The 26,649-nt window shown below is 41.2% G+C and overlaps 1 protein-coding gene across 2 annotated transcripts in view; it reads left to right on the top strand.

Annotated features, from left to right (window-relative positions):
• Window positions 1–10,592: 10,592 nt before the first annotated feature.
• Window positions 10,593–26,649, top strand: part of LOC134659594 (U4/U6 small nuclear ribonucleoprotein Prp3) — a 40,888-nt gene continuing 24,831 nt past the window's right edge. Inside the window, exons 1-9 of one of the 2 annotated variants that reach the window (XM_063515262.1) lie at window positions 10,593–10,718; window positions 10,785–10,914; window positions 12,537–12,858; window positions 13,378–13,558; window positions 15,384–15,470; window positions 17,555–17,676; window positions 20,681–20,872; window positions 22,508–22,635; window positions 26,036–26,214. In XM_063515262.1, coding sequence (XP_063371332.1) covers window positions 10,787–10,914; window positions 12,537–12,858; window positions 13,378–13,558; window positions 15,384–15,470; window positions 17,555–17,676; window positions 20,681–20,872; window positions 22,508–22,635; window positions 26,036–26,214 — 1,339 coding nt within the window. In that variant the 5' untranslated portion in view covers window positions 10,593–10,718; window positions 10,785–10,786. Of the gene's footprint in view, window positions 10,915–12,536; window positions 12,859–13,377; window positions 13,559–15,383; window positions 15,471–17,554; window positions 17,677–20,680; window positions 20,873–22,507; window positions 22,636–26,035; window positions 26,215–26,649 lie in introns of both variants that reach the window. The other variant, XM_063515261.1, reaches the window with a different exon arrangement.

Raw genomic sequence — 26,649 nt, 5'->3', positions numbered from 1 at the left:
ATCGTCACATTTACATTTACATTAATCGTCATCTCACTAAAGTCCAGGCCTTGTATAGGTATGTAGTATGATTACATATTGCTAACTAGTATCAGTAAAGGCATCAGCTCATTCGATTGGTTAACATGTACGGTGAGCTTGACGACATCTTTCTAATCATGCGTAGGGGGACATCGTCACTGATATCTGATAACCTTTGGAATACCTAATCCGTGATACATCTTCATTACTTGTGCCTTCACGGGCCTATGGACATAATACCCCAATTTGAACTGACCATCATCTCTCCTTTTCGTCCGGGAGAGAAGACCACGCCTAAAATCAAAACAAGTTAAGACTAGCTTCATTCTTATTTAGGTTAGAACAAAACTACAACCGTATACTTTGCACCAAAAGCAAATAACACTATTAGATTTTAAGACACTAGCATCACAACCATGTAAAATATGAACCCTCTAAAATTTTTTTGCACTATTTAAGTCATTACAATTTAATCAACAAGGATTTTACGTACTTTTACAATTTTTGTCCCCAAAATTTTGGCCACATCCTTACGCGTAAGTACTAAACAAGAACTAGCGACATCTAGCCATCAGAATCATGAAATATTTCGATGGGCAATCTCCCCCTTATGACCCCGGAATTACCTATATAATCTCACGCTCCATCCACGAAAATAAATACGCAAAAAAATACATATGACAAACCACGACCTAAAGTACAAAATTCGACTCGATTTTGATTTTAACGCAGGGTTTTTCGCCTTGTCCTTATCGCACTAGTTTTAGGGGCCGCTTCCGTTAGCGAGACGGGTATAATTACCTAAAATATTTAAATCTCAGCTCCCGTGTCGTCTTAAGATATATTCTATTATAAATGGATTCCAAACACCTATATGTTAAAAAGTTTTTAAACTACATATAACATTTGTGGCGCTCATGAAAATATTTATTAAAAACCCTCACTCTAAGTTCAAAATTGTCCCTATTTGTGATGATGATAGTCGGAACTAGGTGACTGGTTTTACTCACGCACACCACACACTTGTAAAAGTATGAAGTATAGGTAAATACAATCACGTGAATTAAGCCACTCACTTGGCCATGAGTAAGCCCATTTATAATAAAAAAATAATAATAAAAAAATCTTCAACGTTTACGGACTTTTCACTAGGATACGAAGTTTTTGCATCAGGGCACTAACTTTTTTGTATAACTCCGTGTCGCGTTTTTGAAATTTTTTGGCGAACAAATGAAATGCAAGTTTAGCCTCGTATGTATTAGTTATTAATTGGGGGTCTACGTCGCACGAAGGGTCAACCGGACCAGTGGGATATCGTAAAGTAATTACAGCGGGGTCTGACCAGTATTCGACGGTCCGGGGAGTACTTGTAAGTTTGACATATACTTTAAGCATATAAAGAAAGCCGGGGCAAGATAGACTTAATTCTAATTTACATATTTTTTTAGCACAACATGGACATGCATTCAGCTCTTGAGTTTCTTTGCCTATCAGTTGGTATGTCACTCTGTATTCCACAGGAATGCTGTGTTTCTGCTCTTTCCAACTCACAATTACACCACCCGGAAATGTTTTTAATACTCTCAATTTTTTCACGGTTTCAATCTTAGTTATCGAGGAACGCTTGATAAAATATGTAAGAAATTGGCAATAAAGTTCGCTACATGCTTGTATTATGAGAGTTACAGTTTCATTAGAATGTCTCCCATGTTTCACATTCCGAAGGCTTAATTTACCATGTATCTTTTCCCCTGGATAACTTTTATACACACTTGCTGAAATAACGTTTTTATCGTTAGAACACAATGTGAAGTTATGATTTGAGCTCAAAGTAGTCCAAGAGCAGTTGATTTCCGAAAGAAATTCCACGCATAATAAGTTTTTAGGCGAGGGAGGATAGTGGACGTGCACTTTAACTGATGTTTTGTACTCTACCACACCAGTAAGCGAAGACTTTTCATATTTGCAACTTTGATTAAAACTGTTTATTTCTGTAGCATGCATTCTCATTTTAATGGAGGTCTCATTCACACTGATAGTTTTCATTTCATGTCCATTCTCGTCAATAATACTGAGCTTAGGATGACCTGAGCATATCACTTCGTAGTCCTGATCGATAGGTATATAATACTCAAGTGAAACGCGCAATGCGTCGGGCGAGTATAAGGTAATTTGAGGCATCACAGTCATTTGCAACTTTGTTTGACAAGTAGTTTCCATATCTGTGCAAATGTACGCGTAGTTGTAATTGTATTCCGGGTCCTTGTGATAATGTTGGGTGTCTAAACTCAGTTTGACTGTCGTCGTGTTGACACGTTCGATCTTTTGATAGTCGCCGCCCCATAAGCTTGTTTTAAACTTTATTTTGAGTTTCTCGGAGTGGTTGCCGGTACAGTAGAAAGTTGCGTGGCTGCCAAATCCGACCTCAAGAGAGTAAGTGTCAGATGTCTTCTCTAGACTGTAAATTCCGCTTCCTGAGGCGGCAATGGTCGGTCCTTGGCAGGCCATCGCCCCACATGTAAGGGCCAGCAGCGTCCAAAAGAGTCTCGAAACACACATAGTCACTCGCGCAATCGGAACTACACTAAAACGGGCGTCGGCTCACGAAAACCGGTGCTTTTCCTGGTTAGGTACCGAACGAGATTAGGTATCCCAACTAGCAAAAATAAGTCATATGTGACGTTATCTATGAAAAGGGACCTTATTGTCGATGGCGCTTACGCCGTTATTAACGATGCTCCGATATAAATACAATGCCGCGCGACGCTGCGCGGCGTAAGCGCCATCGACAATAAGGTCCAACTTCATAGATAATGCCCCATATACATTTTGTACAAATGATGGTATGCAATTTAAGGCATACAAACGTTTAAATGGCGCGATTTTGGCGCAGTTTTTATGGCTAAACAGTCGTAGAGTGGTCACTCTTACGACCTACACACATTTAGATCTACAGCTGTCATAAAAAAAATTTAAAATAAATTTTAAATTTTATTGTGAAATAAATTATTTGAATTGAATTTAATTGAATAAAAACTTATTGAATAAAAATATTAAACGACTTTTTATTAGTCGGAAAAGCATCAAAGTTCTCGCTTTGTAAGTGCAATTGCTTGTAGAGTGATCATAACGCAGACGTTCGTACGACAAATGAGTCGGTGAAATGCAATATAGCAAAGCAGTGTCAATCATAACATAACTACCTTTTTTTTAAATTAATTAATTAGTACACAGTTTGGTCGACATAGTGATCAGCGACTGCTTTTTTTTTTAAAGATTGGTGTCGTGGCCGAAAAGGCCACGTCACCACAAAAACATAACTACCTGTGGCCTATTTTATAAAGCTACAAGTTACAATTTACAAGCGGATGTCTCTTTCTAACCCTATGTGTTAGAACGAGACTTCCGCTTGTAAATTGTAACTTGTAGCTTTATAAAATAGACCACTGTTTGTGTACTGTGCATGGATGATCGCCGGTCAAACAATTAGTGAAAACAGTAAGTGTTATACTTTTTACCATTTTAAGTACTTAAGTCATAGTATAACTGCACGGCTAGCAAATGATTAGTCTGTGCGGAAAGAGAAGAGTCGTGGCAGAAACGGGAACTAACATTATCAATTTTATATGGTAATCAAACCTTTGGCACCTGTTTTGTAAAAAGTAAACAAACTTCTGTCATTGTATACTTTTATTTACAACAACTTCAAGTTTTGTGTATGAAACACTTTCAAAACAGGATAAAACTGTACGTAAAACCCCAAGCGGAATTATATTTGACATTGTTGGGTTTTTTCACCGGGAAAAAAACGGGTTAAATCCGACTATCAACTTGCAAAAGTTCACACAACGTGTTTCCGCTGTGACGAGTACATATTTACGTTGCATTTAATCCATACTAATATTATAAAAGGAAGTCTGTCTGTCTGTCTGTTACCTCTTCACGCTTAAACCGCTGAACCGATTTATATGAAAATTGGCATAGAGATTGTTTGAGTCCCGAGGAAGGACATAGGATAGTTTTTATCTCAGAAATCATCCCTTAAGGGGGTGAAAAGGGGGGTGGAAATTTGTATGGGCTATCAATAACCGCCGAACCGATTTAATTGAAATTTGGTATGGAGTAGTTTGAGTCCCGGGGAAGGACATATGGTAGTTTTTATCCCGAAAATCTCCCTTTAAGGGGTGAAAAGGGGGGTGGAAGTTTGTATAGGGAATCGTTAAAAAGCAGATTGGGTAAAAATAAGCTACCCAAATTACTAACTCCACGCAGACGAAGTCGCGGGCAAAAGCTAGTGTAAAATAATGGCCTATTTAATAGTCCTTATGGCGGTCAGCCACACGCCGACAGGATGGGCATTCACAGCTCAAGGGATCAAATAAACTATAGTGGGATTATTCGTATTTGCATTATTTGACACATTATGATTGACGTATATAGAGATGTAACTAACCCAAATCGATTGTCACAGCAAGCGATTATGATTGGTTGGCACCTAGACTAAGGGCGCGTGTACACGGTGCCGCCTCCGCGCCGACGCCGCACCTTCGCGCTATGTACACGAGACGCGTAAAACCCGCGGCGGCGGCACGACGGTGATACGCGTCTCGTGTACATAGCGCGAAGGTGCGGCGGCGGCGCGGCGGCGGGCTTTACGCGTCTCGTGTACATAGCGCGAAGGTGCGGCGGCGGCGCGGAGGCGGCACCGTGTACACGAGCCCGTGCGGCGGAGGCGTAGCTAGCTCTCCGGCTATTATTGCAGCAGGTCTATCGGGAGTCATGTGGCATGTGAACAAAGTTATTGAGAACTCCCTCTTGGAGTTCTTGGCATAATCTGCACGCAAACTATAGCCGGGCGGCCGGCCGGCGCGATAACGAAGTAGTTATCTACGAATGCAGGTAAAACGCACTAGTAACATTGACATAGATATCTAGGGACTGGCTTTACGGGCAATAATAATGAGGCATGACAGGGGCCAGTACAGCGGTGTGAAATCGCTACAACGCGATTGGTTGATGAGTTCGCATCACGCGCGCGATTGGTTGACGAGTTCGCATTACGCGCGCTATTGGTCGCAACTAGTCGCGTTAGACTGCACGATTGGCTGGAATTCGTGGGTAGCACCGCTGAACTAGTACGATGTTTAGTGCCCCATTAGCCCGTCCTTAGATATTATACGTCAATGACTAGTAAGTAAACACGTCCTTTCGTAATTAAGTGCCAAACGGAACTGGGTGAAAGGGTTAATACTAGTGATGTACCGATTATTGATTTGGCCGACTAGCCGACTAATCGGCACTCGGATGGCTGATTAGTCGGCTAGTCGACCAGATCGTTAGTTTCGTCTAAGTTCGGTTCAGATCACTTTAAAAACAGTCTGCTTTCCCCCTTCGCTAACGCTAAAAAATAAAATAAAGGAAATAAAAAAATCCTAAGGCTTCATATCAGATCTCATAGGATTCATACGAGAACCGGACAATCGGACCATAAGAAAGCGACCACACGGTCAAAAATTCGAACAAAAGTTTTCGGAAGCAACCTAAATAGGAATTTGGGTAAAATAGGTGAATAGTTTATGGTAAATATTTGCTGTTTATTTCTTTATGCCCTGATTGTCTGTCACTCATAAAGTGCCGACTAATCGGCCATTTTTGCCGACTAATCGCCGCCGATAGTCGGCTTTCCTGAATAGTCGGTACCAGGGATGTTGCGAACATCCGCATCCGCATCCGCAACCGCGGAACTTCCGCATTATTTTCAACATCCGCATCTGCATCTGCATCCGCATAAAATCGATGCGGAGCTTATGCGGATGCGGATGTCGAACAAGTCGGTAGGTACAGGAACGTCTTAGCATCGGCGTAAGTGCTAGACTGCTAGGTAATTTAGTCATTAGCCAAAAAAACCTATTAGAAATGAGCAGTCAAGCGTGAGTGGGACTTAATGTACGGAACCCTTGGAACGCGAGTCCGATTCGCACTTGGCCGGGTTTTTGAAATAAAAATTACTAAAATGTAATATTTGACGTTTTTTATGTACCTATCTTGACATCCGCATCCGCATCCGCATCCGCGGATGTGAGCCTTTAAAAATCCGCATCCGAATACGCGGATGTCAAAAAATCGGCATCCGCAACATCCCTGGTCGGTACATCCCTAGTTAATACTTAATGTGACCTGCGTGTGGGATAATATGTTAATTTGACATGTTGTGGATATGTGGATACACTATCTCAGGGCAAAATAGAAACTTTCTAAGATAAAAGATAGTTTATTCAAGTAGGCATAATTACAATGCGCTTATGAACGTCAAATAAAGCTAGGTAGACCGGCTCCAACCTTACACCCCTGCCCCGAGAAGATTTAAGTCCCCCCTCAATTGGAGGAGGGTATCCTAATATGGGACCGGCAACAAACTCGGCGGGACACATCTTTTAAAAAAAAATTACCTCTTATGGGCTTTACTTACTGTAGATCTTAAAGTTTCCGCTGACGCTGTGACCCCGCTCCGGCGAGCGCCGCGCTCCGCTGCTGTCCGCCGCGCGCTGTTACACCACCTAAAAAACAGCCATTTTGCTGAGCTGTACACCTCGCGAGCATAACTTAATAACTAAATAAATGTACGAGTAACAAACCTTATTCGACAAAAAAAATGGCTCATATATTTATACGAAATTCTGTTGAGATTCGCGACCTGTAAAAGGAGAGGACAACATCCCGGAGTATCCGGAGTTCCGAACATACAAAACTGAAATGGTCTCTACTTACGCTCGCGGTCAATCATGCCATTCATGCCCATATCGAAATACCAAATGAATCACATTTATTGAATCCACATAAAAGGCACATTGAGAAATCTAACCTATACAAGATTTGTTCTTGGCATGACTGTGGCGCCGCCCTTGTTTGTAAACATGGGACATATTACATACTTATCTAACAATATGGGGTATTACTGCAATGTTCTGCCGCCAGAGTGCAGCACTAGCACCCATCGTAAACCATAGAGTAACTTATACATACTGTCTTAAACTGTCTTTGACAAGTTTTCACAGACAATAAAAAATGACATTGATACATCAAGGCGGTTTGTTTACAAAGGGCCTACCGGGAAACGCGAAATTGAAACTCAGCTACCTGTCTCTTTATCGCTCGAATATGCAAGAGTAATAGAGAGGTTAGATAACAAAATTTCGACTCTCTCGTTTGCTGTAGACCCTCAGATTGTGAGTAATTGTAGTAGTGGCGCCCCACGCAGTTTCGCGTAATATTCCCTATTATTGGCAGCTGCCAAATTAGTCCCAAGATAGTTCATATTTCCACCACATCGTGCGTTGGGTTCGCCTAAGCTGTATGTCCCACACCAGCCCACTACCAATTTCGCACATAGCTAATACTTTTATTTTATTTTATTAGGAGCCTATAATGTCACACTGCTCCCCCCCCCACACTTTTTCCAGTCCTCCCGATCCTGTACAGTCTCTGGCCATGCCTTTAAAAAGGAGTCTAGCTCGTCTCGCCATCGCTGACGAGGTTTGCCAACTCGTTTTGAGCTGGGCTGCCACTCTGTGGCGATCTTGGCCCACAGCTCTCTCGGCATTCGGCAGACATGACCAGCCAATACTTAATGCATATTTTTGGTGACAAATATAAATAACCATTATAGAAGTCGTGTGCCCTTGGGCAGAAGCTAGTAAATAATTAACAATACTCACATTGTTGCCGCCTATGCCTCGCTTCTGTTCTGTCACCTCAAGCCAGCACCGTGTGCCACCTGAAGAAGTCATACATATCTATTATGTGGTAAGCATATTAATGTGGATCGTTATACAAAAGCAACGCGGCCACTGCTTGTTGTATATCAGTGACCGTTATCATCATTTAGCTGTATAACCTTATACAGCCAAATTGTGATAATAAATGATGATATAAACGTTTATATTTCTACTTTATACAGCATATATAACTCAGAGATTCAACACTGTCCATAACAGTGATTTAGAGCAAATTTACGATATATTAGATACAAACAGTGCTTTTATAGAGTTAAATAGCTGTATTGTGGCTTCTAAGATTCTGTAATATCACTGATGTTATATCAAGCACGATTGGAGCCAAATAGTGATATATTCTCACACAGCGAACTGAAAAATACAGGTATACTATGTGTTATACATTCCCATTACTTTATTAAAAACCTAAATCGAGATCAACTATGAAACTATTGGTGTACAAGTCGGGTTTTGGCACACATGTGCCAGCCTGCTAATGTGGAGCTGTGGTCTAGAATATGGTATGCTTCATATTATCCAGAGTATTTGAAATAGAGGCGGATTGTCAAAGTAAATTATATATGTAGCCACGGTAAATTTACTGCCGATTTTCGATAGAAAAAAAGTAAAGCCATCTACTCGAGACTAGGCCAAAGGTATGGTGCAATCCTTTCGAGTGATGGCACAAGGAAGTGATATACACTTACCAGTAACATGCTGCATTCAGGAATGTTTTCAATCGCCGCTCTTTCTCGGTGTAGTCACATTGCAGTAAAAGTGTAGCCCTTCGAGACCCCTGAATGGAAGGAAGCGTGAGTGTCTTTTGAGTTACGACTGGGGCTTTTTTCTCCTTTTACAACTGGGAACAACTGAAAAAATACATTATGTTAGCACAGAATAATACCTAACGGGCGCATACATTCTAATTAAAATATAGTAGTTACTGATAATATTCACATAGTACTTACACTGCGTAGACCAATAAAATTAAGATAAAAACTACCAATTGAAAGCCCACCTCGTGAGGCTCTTTCAGGGGATTCAATGGTGCTTTTAAATATGAAAACTTAGTTCTTCTTCAGAGGTTTTTAATCAGCAACTTATACAAACTGTAGTGTTTCTCTCTTAGCATGCTCTTAGCGGTAATATTTGACAGTTTTGACACCTCCGAGCTTGACACAGACCAAAGAGTAAAATAAGTTGAGTGTCACAGATATAAAACATAATATATCCGCCTTAAAAAAGCCGCGCCGCAAAGGCATTATTGGCATTTTGTCTGTTCGGAAAAAGAAGAGTCGTGGAATGTATGGGGCCCCATACATTCCACGACTCTTCTCTTTCCGCACAGACAGTACTAACTAATTTTTGCAAATTTGAAAAATGTAGGCTCGGAGGGATATCATCCCATAGAAAATTTGAATTTCGCGCCTTTTTCTACTGACAAGATTTGATTGACCATCTATAAAGTTGACAGATACTACCTTGGAGGATACAACTAAACGGAGTAGCCATTAACAGGCTTTCCCCTCTGTCGAAAATAGGCGACCAACGGTCATACACAATGTATGGACTGACGTTTATCTGACATGGCTATTTTTACGTTACGCATACATTTGACGTTCCCCTCCCCAGCAAAAATCGGCAGACTGTTTTGTACAGAAAATTACAGACATGGCGTCTCCGTTTGATTATATCCTCCAAGGATACTATAGCTGGTCAACCAAATCATGTCAGTAAAAACAGGCGCGAAATTCAAATTTTCTATGGGACGATATCCCTTCGCGCCTACATTTTTTAAATTTACCGCCTTTTTCTACTGTCAAGATCTGGTTGACCAAGTATATCAATCTAGCATAGATTTAATATTTTTAAAGATAAAGTCTAGGACTCCACTTATTCCAAGAACCGCTCCAAGGTCGCGATGCGGTGCGATAGTGTTATGGCCTTTATGGTTTTCATTAACTGGATCAGTCATGAGGGCTTGGAGGATATTTCATTTCATTTCATTTCATTTATTTGTATATTTATATATTTCATTTATTTAGTTGGATATAATCAAACGGAGACGCCATGTCTGTAATTTTCTGTACAAAACAGTCTGCCGATTTTTGCGGGGGAGGGGAACGTCAAATGTATGCGTAACGTAAAAATAGCCATGTCAGATAAACGTCAGTCCATACATTGTGTATGACCGTTGGCCGCCTATTTTCGACAGAGGGGAAAGCCTGTTAATGGCTACTCCGTTTAGTTGTATCCTCCAAGCATGAGGGGGTTGGGGGGGTGGGGATATAACCGAACGGGATAGTCTTATGTATCTTTCAGTAGGAGTAGCAGCGAAAGCGCTATTATTGTTTGTCCTTGTCACAGTGTCACATTTTTTTTATTCCCCTATATATGGACAATAAATAAATAAATATACTTGGTCAACCTGATCTTGATAGTAGACAAAGGCGGCAAATTTGAAAAATGTAGGCGCGAAGGGATATCGTCCCATAGAAAATTTGAATTTCGCGCCTTTTTTTACTGACAAGATTTGGTTGACCAGCCCTAGTAGCACGGTAGCATTTTTATCGTTTCTCACCATGCCTGTCACGTTCTAACAAGTAAGTGCGAAAGTGACGGGCATAGTGATAGTTCGCCGAGTAGCCCGCAGCTATAGTGCCTATGTTTTGTCCTTCACGGAGGCACTCTTATACCACTTCTATAGGATCCTACCTTCTATGTCCATCACCCCTCACGGACGCACGAAAAAAAAAACTTGTTTACGTCAAAGTCGTCAAACGTACATTTATTTTGCAGTTTTTGCAATTGCGTGGGTTATATTTTCGTCCGATAATTCAATAAATCCATTCATAAACAAGCAAAACATCGTCCGCGACGCTTATTTCGGCATACTTGACAAATGGCACCGATCTTGAACCGAAGGTACTAACATAACCTCAAAATTGGTATCGTCTTGAGTTCGGTGTATTGGTGATTTTGTGTTGTCAGAGATGGCGACGCAGCTGTCCCGGCGCGAGGTGGAGGAGCTCCGGTCGTCGCTCGACCGCGCCATTTACAGGACCATCGGGAAGTCGGATAGCTCGCTTCTGTCGACCGTTTCCTACTGCCTCACTAGCGGGTGAGTGGCATCTTTCTATTATTACCTGCTACCCAAAGGTTTGCAGAGATCAGATATCGCTTTTTAGCGATAAGACCGCCTGTTGTTACCTAGTCTCTAGCTTGTATTTCGCTTTCTGTGTATTTTTTTTATTAACTTTATGGTGCAGAATACCTCGGTTACTTGTAAATATTAAAACTGTTGAAGCTTCAGAGGTAGAAATGGGGTAGAAAAGGAGGCAAAAAGCTCCAGCCCTAGTAGGTGGCATTTTTATCGTTTGTCACCATGCCTGTCACGTTCTAACAAGCATGTAAGTGCGAAAGTGATGGGCATAGTGATAGTCAATTAAAATGGAACCATGCTGAGCCCGCAGCTGTCTGGCCTGGAAGGGACCCAAATTTGACAGAGAAGCCATTGAGCACAGCACCATTGCTCCCATTCAGTTTCAGTTTCAGTTTATTTATTCAAGAACAATTTGCATCGTGTTTGAATATTCAATATATGAGCGTTTTCCAAAAAAAGTGTACATTTAATTCATGTCTTCAAAATATTGACTTCTTGGGCTCATTTTACTCAGAATCATTTGTACATTCACGCCTCATACATAAAAAAATGTGTCCAAAAATTTCCTTTCCTGATCGTCACATTCTTGTATGAATTTTTTTTTATTTGTATGAACGTGACGCACTGGAAAAAAAATTTTTCATACAAATTTTTGGGACACATTTTTTCATGTATGAGGCGTGAATGTACAAATGATTCTGAGTAAAATGAGCCCAAGAGGTCAATATTCTGAAGACATGAATGAAATGTACACTTTTTTTGGAAAACACTCATATATACAGTTATGATTAGTCCCATTCAATGAATTTGCCAATGGGTTTCAGTTGGTATAATTGATTATTTTCTTATAACTATAGCGATAGTTATATCTTCCTAAATTTTTCTGTTTACCCTATGGTTGACTGGTGGAAATTGCCTTTTAGTATTAAAAGGGGGCTACACAAAATTGTAGTTTTTTTATATTGAATTTTTACATGTTTTAATCTGATGCCATGAAAATATTCACATGAAATCTAGACTAGACTATATGTGACGTTATGTATGAAAAGGGACCTTATTGTCGATGGCGCTTACGCCATTATTAACGATGCGCCGATATAAATACAATGCCGCGCGACGCTGTGGGGTGTAAGCGCCATTGACAATAAGGTCCCTTTTCATAGAGCATGACCCATATGTACAAGAGGACTCTCCAACCAAAACCTTAAAACAAAACTCTGTGTCAGACCAAAAGCGGTCCATATTTTGTTAGTTATTTTTAGCATTTAGCCTTCCAGTAGCTAAGTACTAACAAATTATAGATCAAGTTGTCTCTGAAAAAAACTCATACTGGTTTTCACCTGATTACAATATTTATGTTATTAATAAAATAGTTTAGGAATATAATAATATTTTTATAGCTAAAGTTTGCTAAAACTAGAAACTAAGGAATTATTTTAGAATATAATTTGCAAATAAAGGAAGAAAGAAAACTTACTTATTTAAAAACATAATAATCGTGTCCAATTTGAGAGTGTGGAAACCTCGTAAGTCAAATTGTATAATCTATAGAGCCCTATCATATTTTCAAAACATTCCAGATACGAACGCCGAAAGATCATAGACAAAATATCATCGCACATAGACTCAAAAAAAGCGAGTAAACTCGCAGACAAAATTATAGCATTGGCGTCCGAACTGGTATCCTCTTCAAAATCCTCAAAACGCAAGCACGAAGAGCGAGATGACCGGAAAGAGAAGGACAGCAAGCGGTCCCGCCATGATGATAAGAAAGAGAGAGAGGATGATAAAGAGAGGGAGAAGGATAGGAATGGGAATGGTGTTGAGGTTTTACCGTTACCGGTGCCGGGGTCGGAGTCTATTGGCTCGAAGATTACTGGGTTAAGTGCTGATCGGATTAAGGTAAGAATAAACGTATATTTTGTGTCAATTAGAATTAATTTTACCGTTTTAAGATCATTATCGGGGACAAACTTACATAGTTCAACCTAGCCCCAAATAAAGAAATCTTGTATGTAACTATGTACTATAGTTCGTTTTAAGTATTAGAAAAAAGGTAAACAATCTTGATGTGTCTTTGTATTGATAAATACTTTTGAAAAATAAGTCACGGCGGCATAGGTCACGGTAATTGGCGTGGGCACTAGTTTTTACGAAAGCGACTGCCATCTGACCTTCCAACCCAGAGGGTAAACTAGGCCTGTATTGGGATTAGTCCGGTTACCTCACGATGTTTTCCTTCACCGAAAAGCGACTAGTAAATATCAAATGATATTTCGTACATAAGTTCCGAAAAACTCATTGGTACGAGCCGGGGTTCGAACCCGCGACCTCCGGATTGCAAGTCGCACGCTCTTACCGCTAGGTCACCAGCGCTTCCCAACCCAAATTGGTTTAACCAACTATAAAAATAAATTTCAGGTGATGATGGCGAACGCCCAGAAAGAGATAGAAGAGCGGAAACGCGCTCTCATGGCCATGAAAGGGGAGAAGGCGCCTGTTACTGCCGCCGCGGCCACGGCGCAGCAGATAAAGGCGACTTTACCCTCAAAGACCATGCCGCCGCCGGCCGTCATCAAGCCGGTGCTGTATTCTAAGCCAGGTGAGCGTCCATTGGCTATCTTACCCATTACCAGGCGTGTCTCACTCCGCGATTTCGTCGCTTTGCTACAGGTAGCTAAAAGTACATCCGTTCCGCACCAATTTTGGTGGCTAGCCATAAGCCGCGCGTGGCGCTGTCGCCACCTAGCGGCCACATCTGTGCTGATCGTGACAGACGCGTTTTGTTAGAGAGTGAGTCTTCTGTACCTAGCACTATTATTTATTTTGTGCCGTTACGACCTTTTGCGTACGTGCGTTACGAGGCACTAGTTTTTGTAGTTTCTAGCATCGTTTAAACGAGCTCGTGGTCCGCTTGGGTGTGTAATCTCAAGAAATAGTATAGGCACTAGTTTTGCAGTTATTAGTATCATTCAAACTAGCTTGGGGTCCGCTTGGCTACCTAATCCCAAAAGTAGTGTATGCAGTAATTTCCGTAATTACATTTGGCGGTCAGATAGAGTGTTATTAGGGTGAAGGCCCCTGTAACTGTCGCGGCCACGGCGCAGCAGATAAAGGCGACTTTACCCTCAAAGACCATGCCGCCGCCGGCCGTCATCAAGCCGGTGCTGTATTCTAAGCCAGGTGAGCGTCCATTGGCTATCTAATCCGTTACGACCTTCCAATTTAAACTTTATTGCACAAAACACAGAAGTAAGTACAAATGGCGGACTTAATGCCTAATGGCACTCTCTACCAGTCAACCATCGGGCCAGACAGATACATGTAAAATTGGTGCAAGGAGAAAAAAGGAATTTGGCTTTTGTGCCTAATCTGAAGAATTATTGTAGGCAAATGTATTTGGGTCAATCAACTATTTCTTGTTGTTATTCTGTCCCATCAGCGAGGAGACAATAGTAGCATAGATTGTTAGAAGAACTGCTGTACCATGTTCTACTAACATGCTCAGTAGATGTCCCATTATGGAAAGCTCTTATAACTACCATAAAATGCAAGTTTGGTTCATTTAAATACGAAAAACCTAGAGTTTTAAGAGTGACTCAGGAGACCGTAACCCTATGGTTACGTGTGACAAGAAAAAGTTGATTAACCCATTTACCTATATGGCGCTGGTGCAACTTGCAATCCGGAGGTCGCGGGTTCGAACCCCGGCTCGTACCAATGAGTTATTCGAAACTTATGTACGAAATATCATTTGATATTTACCAGTCGCTTTTCGGCGAAGGAAAACATCGTGAGGAAACCGGAATAATCCCAATACGGCCAAGTTTACCCTCTGGGTTGGAAGGTCAGATGGCAGTCGCTTTCGTAAAAACTAGCGCCCACGCCAATTACTGGGATTAGTTGCGAGGAAGATGAATAGTGTGAATACTTAAGAGCCAACAGGAGCTAAGATTTAAATATTTTAGGTAAATATACCCGTCTCGCTAACAGAAGCGGCTCCTAAAACTAGTGTGATAAGGACAAGGCGAAAAATCCTGCGTAAAAATCTCAAAAATCGAGGTTTCGTACTCGACTGTTTCCTCCTCCAAAACTTAACCAATCGTAACCAAATTTGGAAATCTAAACGATTATGACATTATCTGTGTCGGACCGTTTTGCTTTTTTGACTATTTGGTGTCAGTTTTGAATAGCATGCCTCTCATTGCGGCATAGACAATTAGGCCATTTTGGCCATTTTTGAAGGGCTCTAGCGCCTTAAAAAACAAAAATATCAAAAAAAGCAAAACGGTCCGACACAGATATTGACAATATTAATCTGTGTTGAAAAAATCATTGCTCTAGCTTCAAAACCCACGGAGGAAACAGTCGAGTACGTTTGTATGGAGAAATGACCACTCCTGTTGGCTCATAATGTTGTGTTGCAGACACGTCGGCCGCCCAGAGCGCCGAGGAACTAGAAAAGCAGAGGAAGATAGCGGAGCTGCAGGCGCGCATACAGAGGAAACTGGCCGGTGAGTTTACATATAAAACACTGGCCAAGTGCGAGTGGGACTCGCGCACCGAGGGTTCCGTACAAATTTAACGTATTCGCTGCACCAAAGCAGAAATGGCGAAAAAAAAATTGGCTGTTGTATACATGCCGCTGATTTCTATGGGACAGCCAATTTTTTTCGCGATTTCCGCATTGGCCCCATACATGCCGCTGATTTCTATGGGACAGCCAATTTTTTTCAGTATGATCATAGAAAAAAAATACATAGAGTGCTCACTCTAGTCCATACATCAGTTTTAGTACCAAAAAGACTATTAGCATCTAGCATCGAGTAGCGTAACTATCAGTACTGCTACTTGACAATAGATGTAGCAGTACTGATAGTTCCACTACTCGATGCTAGATGTAGACACTGAAATTAATAGTCTGACCTGATGTATGGAGTGAGCACTCTTATCTTACTACCTATATTTCTCTATGGTATGATATAACACTTTAAACTCTCGTGTTTTGTACACATATTTAATTACACAAACGGGTCTACCGCGACATAGTTTCATTGTTTTTACCTTAAATTCCGACGTTTCAGCTGAGCTGCACAAGCTGTGGTCACGGATAGACACCCGTTTGCGTAATTAAATATTTGTTCAGTATGACCTATAAGGTCACTACATAGAGTATGACTGGTGGTTAAAATGTCACCCTTTATAACGTACTAGCTTTTGCCCGCGACTACGTCTGCCTGGAGTTAGTAATTTGAGTAGCTTATTTTTACTCAATCTGCTTTTTATAGATTTCCCATACAAATTTCCACCACCCTTTTCACCCCCTTAAAGGGTGATTTGTGCGATAAAAACCACCCTATGTCCTTCCCCGGGACTCAAACTATCTCCAACCAAATTACGACTAAATCGGTTCAGCGGTTTAAGCGTGAAGAGGTAACAAACAGACAGACAGACGCACTTTCGCATTTATAATATTAGTATGGATATATTTGAACTGTTTTTTTTTCTTTATTTACTCGTAATGCATGTTAATTATAAGATGTAAGTTTTTTGAGAAGATGTGTCCCGCCGAGTTTGTTGCCGGTCCCATATTGGGATACCCTCCTCCAATTGAGGGGGGATTTAAATCTTCTCGGGGCAGAGGTGTAGGGTTGGAGCCGGTGTAGCTTTATTTGACGTTCATAAGCGCATTGTAATATGCCTATTCGAATAAACTATCTTTTAACACCACCTATTCGGAAACGAGCTTTTTCTTCTCTGCTAGGAGGGATCAAAGTGGCACTTTTCCTCCCCGCTAGGAGGGATCAAAGTAACACTTTTCTGTTCTAACACACTATTTTTACAATTTCTTGCACATTATTTTTTTAGCTTAAATAATCTGTTTAAGCGTCAGATTGTGTCAACACTAAGATTTTATTTTCCTCATAATCAATGTGAAAAGCAGTATGTGTCACACGGTATCAAAATTATTTCGTCTCGGGCGTTAACACTCGAATCCCTCATTACGCTCAGGATACTACTTTAGAATCCCTCACTACGTTCTGGATTCCATTGTAGAATCCATCGCTTCATTCAGGATTCAATGTCCGCCCTTGACGGAAAATTTTGATCCCTTGTGACACAAACTACTATTTATCTTTTTAGTGTACCGCACAAACTTTGTTCGCGGTACACTTATGGGCTCACATCGGTCTTGCAAATCAGTGTTTTTCATGTGTTTTTCTCAGAAACCGTTTGACGTAGATATACTTGGCCAACCAGAGTAGAAAAAGGCGGCAAATTCGAAAAGTGTAGGCGCAAAGGGATACCGTCCCATAGAAAATTTGAATTTCGCGCCTTTTTTTACTGTCAAGATTTGGTTGACCAGGGTCCTATTTCTCGAACGGTATTAGACTAATATTATTAGTGTGTTGCCATAGTAACCTATACGATTTGACAGTTCGTGGACTAATAATATTAGTCTAATACCGTTCGAGAAATAGGCCCCTGGTATAGCTAAAATTTGGAACAGTTATAGCAAGTACCGGCACTAACATTAGTAATAAGTCAAAACTGCTTACTTATTATTTATGTTCATGTTTATGTTCGTCAGGCGGAGCCCTAGCGGCGGCGGCGGCGGGCAGCTCGGGCCCGGCGCCGCTCATCCTGGACCGCGAGGGCCGCACCGTCGACACGGCCGGTCGACACGTGCAGCTCACACACGTGGCACCAACACTCAAGGTATACATACACTAATATAGTCTGCCAAGCCGGTATGTAATATGTCACTAGCAATGTAAAGCAAACTAAACTATGGTATCCCTAGGAAACTAACAAAAAGCGGCAATGTACGAGGGGTGTTCAAAATATTCTCGGTATGAGAATGAAAACAAACAAGTACGAAAAGTTTGATATTTTTATTTTTCAATATACTCCCCCCCTATGTTCATACACTTAAAAGATCGATCAATTATTTTTTTTAATCCCTCGTAAAAATATTATTTATCTTTCGTGTAAAAATGCTCCTCCACTGCCGCCTTCAATGCTTCATCGTCAGAAAATTTATTTCCACGCAGATCCTTTTTAAGATTGGGGAGCAAAAAGAAGTCGCTGGGGGCTAAGTCCGGACTATACGGTGGGTGAGTAACAGTTTTAAACCCACATTCAACAATAGCTGCCTTGGCAATTGAGCAGTATGGACGGGGGCGTTGTCATGCAGAAGCATGACAATGCAACCTTTGGTTAACTTTCCTCGCCTCTTTTCTTTAATTACATCCTTTAATTGACGTAGAATGTTAGCGTAGTACTGTCCTGTGATATTTACACCTTTTTCTTTATAATCGATTAGTAATACTCCTTCACAATCCCAAAATATCGTGGCCATGACCTTGCCAGCTGAAGGGATGACCTTGAACTTCTTGGGATGAGCTGAACCCTTAATGTGCCACTGCATGGACTCTTGTTTACTCTCTGGGTCATAATGATGAACCCAGGTTTCATCTCCAGTAACTATTCTTTGCAGCACCTCATCAGGATTTTCACCGCACAGGTCAATAAAATCGGAACAACAAGCTACACGCATGTTTTTTTGAAGCCGAGTCAGCATTCGCGGAACCCATCTTGCACTTACTTTTGACATATTAAGATGGTCATGTATAATATCATGTACGGTACCAATAGAGAGATTGGTTACTTGTGCTATAGATTTTACCTTCACTCGACCATCTTCCAATATAAGTTTTTCCACTTTATCAATATTTTCTTGTGAAGTAGCTACTACAGGCCGGCCAGGTCTAGGGTCATCTTCAATACTCTCCCTTCCGCGTTTAAACTCGCTTGACCACTTTTGAATGGTAGATAAAGAAGGAGCAGACTCACGGTAAACACAATCCATTTCCTCTTTTATGGTTTTTTGATTTTTACCCTGTTTTGTCAAGAATTTTATCACGCATCGATGTTCTAATTTAGTTAACATTGTCAATTCGCACAGGATGTTCATGTTTGTTCAGCAATTGCAGAAAAACAAAAGACTATCTCGGTTCGAATTATACTTTTTTTTAATGTCAATGAATAAACCTTAGCGGCCAGTAACGAAAGAAATTTTAGAAGAGGTCGTAAGATATCAATACCGAGAATATTTTGAACGCCCCTCGTACATCGAACGACGATCAAATGTACCTAAACAAAACAGTTCCACAGATAATATATCAAATGACACACGATTTTCGAACAATTCAAACGTGGTGTTGCTACCCGCGATTTTTCAAATTTGCCGCCTTTTTCTACTGACAAGATTTGCTTGACCAGGTATACAAATTATTTATTTGCCCGAATACAGTGGGTATGTAGATGGTGACATAAAATTAGAAGTACAGTGTACTCTACTTAAAATTGAGCGTGCAACAATTCTAATATGGTGGCTTTTTTGGCCTCGATACACGGTTCAGCTAATCTAGTTGGTCGCATACTTGCAATTGAAAGCACAAATATCTGCATACCTTTCGCATCCGATGCCTTAGCAAAATGGGCCACATTATGTCCATCCAACGAACATCCGGATAGCCCGGCCGTTCAGAGGGGCTGGGATGACATCCTCTGTAGGCTACGCCACACAAATTTACAGGATGGTGCCTCGGGAACTGATCTGGCGCGTCTCAAGGCCGCCTCCAAGCCTGAGTCGGGTGCGTGGCTGCACGCCTTGCCATCCCCTCAATTAGGCACACTGCTGGACAATGATTCCCTTAGGATCGCAGTGGCCTTAAGGTTGGGGTGCAAGGTGTGCAACCCGCACCGCTGCATCTGCGGAGTGATGGTGGAAGAGAACGGCCACCATGGGCTCAGCTGCCAAAGATGCGCCGGTCGTTTCCCCAGGCACCATTCTTTAAATGAAATCGTGCGTCGAGCCATGCTGTCGGTGGGTGTTCCGTGCCTCCTTGAACCACCAGGACTGTCTCGAACAGACGGCAAACGACCCGACGGGCTGACGTTGGTTCCCTGGCAGAGAGGGCGCTGTCTTATATGGGACGCAACTTGTGTGAGTACATTTGCTGCGTCCCATGTAGGACACACCGCTAAGTCGGCAGGCTCAGCGGCAGAGACTGCCGCCAAAAACAAGCACCAAAAATACTTTGCCTTGGGAGCCAACTACGACTTCGTGCCCGTTGCCGTCGAGACAGCCGGGCCCTGGGGACGGGAGGCACGTGAGCTCTTTCGAGAGCTGGGCAAGCGCCTGAGGGAAAAGGGGAATGACCCCCGTTCTGAGTCATGGCTTGTCCAACAGGTCTCCATCGCCATACAGCGGGGTAACGCTGCCAGTGTGATGGGGACCTTTGGACCCGGCATGGCTCAGAACGGGTTTTAGTTCTTAAGTTTTATATGTATTACCTTTATATTATTCTAATATTCTATCATGTCATAATAATAAATTTAAGTAACCAAAAGTTTAAGTTTAAAAGGTTAAGCGTACAGTTTCTTAAATCGCTCGGTAACTTATTATAAACTTCCTATATATTTGGGTATTAGCAAGGGGTAAGTGCAGCCGTGTTCTATGTCGTGTTGACTTTGGGAAAACCTGGGCATGGGTAGGGAAGATTGAACAAATAGTGCCATCTCTTTGATGTACAATTGTACATGCATGGTAAAGGCAGGACTCTAGTTGATTGGAAGAAAGGTCTGCACGGCTGCAAGTAGTGGGTGTTGTTGCCCTCAGACATCTGTTTCAGTTTACACTTTTTTATATTTTCAGGCCAACATCAGAGCGAAGCGTCGCGAGGAATTCAAGGCCCAATTGTCCGGGGCAGCGACCTCTGAGCCTGTCGGCGACGCGTCTTGGATGGACCCCCGGGTCACAGTCAAGCCCCCAACCCGCACGCGACGCGCGCTTCGCTTCCACGAGCCGGGCAAATTCAGGCAACAAGCCGAGAGGCTCCGGATGAAGGTACACTCAATTCATTCGTTGGTACCTACTTTAAACTCATCTAATTTATCCATAGTGGAGTTGTACGTTCGGTCATCAATTACTATTGGCTGTAAAAATGTTATTTTTAGTGTTCCGTACCTCATAAGGAAAAAACGGAACCCTTATAGGATCACTCGTGCGTCTTTCTGTCTGTCCGCCCATTCCCGATTATCTCCGAAACTACTGGGTCTAAAATTTTGAAAAAAATACACAAATTAGTTCTTCACCTATAGATGGGCGTTTTTTTTGTTGTCCCCTACACTTTTTTTTTCAAATTTGGGATTTTTTATGTTATTTCTACTCAGAATCACGAGCTCTTTCTATCCTAATAGGAGAAAAATAGTGTCCCAAAACTTCCATACATTTTTCTATCTTTCCATTACGCGACCGCCATACAAAGTCTATGAAAAATGGTGACGGAATGGAAATAAAAACCTTAGGACACTTTTTTTCTCCTATTAGGATAGAAAGAGCTCGTGATTCTGAGTAGAAATAACATAAAAAATCCCAAATTTGGAAAAAAAGTGTAGGGGACAACAAAAAAAAAACGCCCAGATGGCAGGACCCCTATTAGAAATGTGCAGTCAAGCGTGAGTCGGACTTCATGTAAGTCCTTGGAAAGCGAGTCCGACTCGCACTTGGCCGGGTTTTTTTTGACGTTACAATTTACTTCAGCCATTATTTAATACTTGAATGAGTGAAAGACGGTTGACAAAGAGAGTGTTTAAGGGGGAAGTAGAAGAGGGAGTTAGAAGGGGCAGACCTCGGCGGACTTTCTCTGATCAGATCGGGGAAGTCCTGAAGAAAGGCCTGGCCAAGAGCACCTTAAACCGGCGAGCGTGTGTGAGGAATGCTATTTATTTTTATTTTTAAGGAGTACCAACATGCAAAAACATTATACAGATTTAGGTAACGATACAAAGCCAATCACAGGTACTCACAGATAGAAATGAAATAAACAATATATCAAACTTTGCGCGCAATTTCACACAATGCTATCACGTTTTATACATTTCAAAAAATGCTAAAATAAAAATAATTTTATACAACTCATAACTCATCAGGGATATATAACTGCAATGTTAGTTATGAAAGTAACGGAAGCGTAAGAGGTATGTCAGGATCGTAGCAAGTGGAAATCCGTGGTCTCTGCCTACCCCTCCGGGATATAGGCGTGATTATACAGTGTGTAAGTCAAATACGGGCAATAAATTAAACCAGATATAGAATTTACTCGTCTTATCATTAATTAAGATGTTTTTTAAGTTACACTTAATTATGACCCCGTGATTAATTTTTTCCACATGTACCGAGCAGCAATGTACTGTAAACATTAAGAAACAAGATGATAATGACATTACGAGATACGAGCTTTTCATAGTAACTGCCAACAAGCGTTGACAGTTACTTTAAAAAGCTCGTATCCCGTAACGTGTGTGGTGTATTACATTGCGTGCCGAATTATTTTGTATGGTTATAATTTTCAATGCATTTCTAAGTAAAATCTATCTCAATATACTTTTTAGGTCCTATGCTAACCACCGTTTAAATATTCGCCCGTATTGGATTTACACACTGTATGTATGTATGTATTTAATAGTTATCTTGTTTCAGGCCCAACTGGAGAAGCTACAGAACGAGATATCGCAGATAGCTCGCAAGACGGGCATCTCGTCGGCCACCAAGCTAGCGTTGCTCGCGGCCGACAACACCGACAGTGAATCCGTGCCCGACATAGAATGGTATAGTTTGCAATGATATTATACACCGTGTTTTTATTGAATTCCGTTAACTTCGGGGTATGGTTAAGTACGTTTAAGGGCCACTTGCACCACCCCACTAACCCGGGGTTAAGCAGTTAAAGCGTTAACCAAGTGTCAAATTGTACTGGTAACCATGGTAACTCCGGGTTTAACCGGGTAACTCCGGGTTAGTGGAATGGTGCAAGTGGCGCTAAGAGAACTAAACGGCATAGTTAATTTTCAAAAAACAATTTTTTTTTTGCTTTTTGTACAAAAAAAAATTAAGTTTAAAAACTAATTAAATACAGCATATAGCGTTGTTGTAACACGGGCTTTACATTTAACTCAACCAAACAATTGAAATCTGTGACATATCAATGTCATTTCGAACATCGATCGACCGAGATTGTACTTAAGTTTAGTAGAAAATGTATGAACTCATACTAAGTACTAATCAATATGTAAACCGGCCCGGCCCTAAGGCAAGTGTACACGCTTGTAGAGGCCTTATAGGAAAAAAAGAAATTATTGATTATCTCCGAAATGGAGTTAATTAGAATATCGGTGTCTTTGAGAAAGTTGCTTGATTTAAGCTCAGGAATGCACCCTTGAAATTAACGGAAATAAAGAAAAACACGGTGTATAACCATAGATAGTATAAACTCATACTTGAGGAACACAAAAAATACTTCCATATTTATTTCTGTGTCTATGAAGAAATCGGTTATTTTTGATAAATTTTCTCATTCCATCCATCTTTGTCACACTCGTTAAACATAAGGTCGTCTCTTTCTCTTTCGGTGTGCACGTGCACATTTCTCGCTTGTCCAGCCGCGACTAAAGGCAACTTGTCCAATTTGTCACAAGGTAAGCGCTTCAATTTTGGAACGCCTATAACCTATCTTGAGTTATAAATCATTGATAGTTTGTCGATTTCTAACAGGCCCCGAACGGCTTATCCTTTGTCTATTGTTAAGTTAAACCGCACGTGCTTCTACCTGCCTAAAAAAATGGTTGGGCCGGTTTTACCGGTTATTGAATTACCACTCTATGGAAATTGCAATAAGGTTCAAAATGAACTAATGAAAATAGTTATTTTCGTCTATCGAACAACGTTTTACAGTACATATGGCACTTTAAAGTTTCGACATACGCACGAAAAGTGCTATTTTCCGCACTAGTGCGTAAAATTGCACTTTTCGTGCGTATGTCGAAACTTTAAAGTGCCATATGTACTGTAAAACGTTGTTCGATACACGTGCGAATAGGTAATTCGCAACTCGTGTCGATTTAAAACACTCCCTTCGGTCGTGTTTTAATTTATCGCCACTCGTTTCGAATTTCCTCTTTTTCGCACTTGTATCGAAAATAACTATTACAGTATATATGGGGCTACCTTAAAATTACCCTTTAAGGGGGTGGAAGTTTGTATTGGGGATCGTTAAAGATTGGGTAAAAATAAGCTACCCAAATTACTAACTCCACGCAGGTGAAGTCGCGGGCAAAAGCTTGTACAAAAACATAAGTAACTAGCGACGCGCTCCGGCTTCGCACGGGTTAACAAATTATACATAAACCTTTCTCTTGAATCACTATCTATTTAAAAAACCGCATCAACATCCGTTGCGTAGTTTTAAATATTTAAGCATACATACAGACAGACAGGGAAGCGACTTTGTTTTATACTATGTAGTGATACTACTACCGTACAGAAAGGACACTTCCTAAAAGTGGAAAAATTACTGTCTTTGGTGAGACTTGAACTCACGGCCTCTGGATAGATATTCAAACGCTCCGCCATCTGAGCAATGTTCTGCGGAATTTATCCAGAGGCCGTGAGTTCAAGTCCCACCCAAGGCAGTAATTTTTCCGAATTATGATATCCCTTTCTAACTCATGGCACTATCCCTTTCGGCTATTTACGGTTGTCAAAATTACAGTCATTATTTTATCTGTGGAATTTATTTGTGCACGCAAAGGGACGTCAAGTTGTGTCAACCCTAATAATTGCTCGGAGCAATGCTGAGCCGAACGGAGCCGAGTTTGCCCGAAGTCAGGAGTGTCACACTGATAGTTTGAAAAGCAACGGACGCCTTAGATCTTTGCGTAAATGCCGACACCGCAAGGACACAGCAGGGTTGTTACAGACATTTACACAACTGCCCAAGACTTACACTAGACTTGCTATAAGACACGCTAGCCCTGTAACTAGTACCGAGCTACTAACAATGGCGATGTATGCAGCTCGGGTGCGCGCGAGCCACCCCTCGCACGGTTGCCCTGTCTAGACGACTTCGTCGAAATACTTTTATAGACTGTGGTACTAGGGAAGATGTACATATTTCTCTATAGTATGGTTGCAAATCATATCACTGAGAAATATGTTGTGCACACTCCATACATACAGTTGTGTGAAATATAATAGAAGAAAATTAAAGTTTGAGGAAAACTATAACTTTAGATCGATTATATTGGATCTTTTTTGTTAGTCTTCTGCATTACTAGACAAAATTAACTGTAACCTTTAGGTACTTAAATAATATTGGAAGTTAAAAAAAACATGACAACCGACTTTTTTTACTTAGTAGCGGAATTTCTTATAAAAAGGTATTGACTGCTATTGTATTGCACACAACTGTAGATACATAGACAAGAGCGAGTCTATGCCCGATATAGAATGGTAGCACTCTAGGATAGACAAAACCATTCCATAGAGAAATAAGTAAGCATAGACTGCTCACTCTATACATTCGTAAATTTCTTTTTAATCGTTAACTGTAGTCAAAATTTAATTTAATTTTTAACAAGCAGAACCGTCTGCGACCGATGCTATTAAGCTTAGAATAAATTTAAAAATGGAAAAATTACTGTCTTGTGTGTGACTTGAACTCACGGCCTCTGGATCGATACTCCAGCGCTCTGCCATCTGAGCCACCAAGACCATCCATAGCCAGCAAATCTTTCCACCATATTATGGGTCTAGGGGGCAGCGACATTATTTTTTTAGGGTTCCGTACCCAAAGGGTAAAAACGGGACCCTATTACTAAGACTCCGCTGTCCGTCTGTCCGTCCGTCCGTCCGTCCGTCTGTCACCTGGCTGTATCTCACGAACCGTGTTAGCTAGACAGTTGAAATTTTCACAGATGATGTATTTCTGTTGCCGCTATAACAACAAATACTAAAAACAATAAAATAAAGATTTAAGTGGGGCTCCCATACAACAAACGTGATTTTTGACCCAAGTTAAGCAACGTCGGGCGGGGTCAGTACTTGGATGGGTGACTGTTTTTTTGCTTGTTTTGTTCCATTTTTTGTTGATGGTGCGGAACCCTCCGTGCGCGAGTCCGACTCGCACTTGGCCGGTTTTTTTTCTTTTATAAGCTTAAAATTGTTTGCCAGGTGGGACAGCGTGATACTCATGACGGCGGAAGAGAGAGAGGCGCAATGTGCGACGAGTGCGGAACAGAGCCAGCACAAGGTGACGGAGTGTAATACAGGGGAAGATGACATCGTGAGGAACCTGAACGTGCAAGCCGTCACCAACCTAGTTGAGCATCCACAGCGACTTCGGCCGCCAAGTAAGTTCCATTCACCACACGGGATTGTTTTTAGGGTTCCGTAGCCAAATGGCAAAAAACGGAACCCTTATAGATTCGTCATGTCTGTCTGTCTGTCCGTCTGTCTGTCCGTCCGTATGTCACAGCCACTTTTCTCCGAAACTATAAGAACTATACTGTTGAAACTTGGTAAGTATATGTATTCTGTGAACCGCATTAAGATTTTCACACAAAAATAGAAAAAAAACAATAAATATTTGGGGTTCCCCATACTTCGAACTGAAACTCGAAATTTTTTTTTTCATCAAACCCATACGTGTGGGGTATCTATGGATAGGTCTTCAAAAATGATATTGAGGTTTCTAATATAATTTTTTTCTAAACTGAATAGTTTGCGCGAGAGACACTTCCAAAGTGGTAAAATGTGTCCCCCCCCCCGTAACTTCTAAAATAACA

The sequence above is a fragment of the Cydia amplana genome, chromosome 25 (assembly GCF_948474715.1).
Source record: "Cydia amplana chromosome 25, ilCydAmpl1.1, whole genome shotgun sequence".
Lineage (NCBI taxonomy): Eukaryota > Metazoa > Arthropoda > Insecta > Lepidoptera > Tortricidae > Cydia > Cydia amplana.
This window is presented reverse-complemented; position numbering and strand designations above follow the sequence as displayed.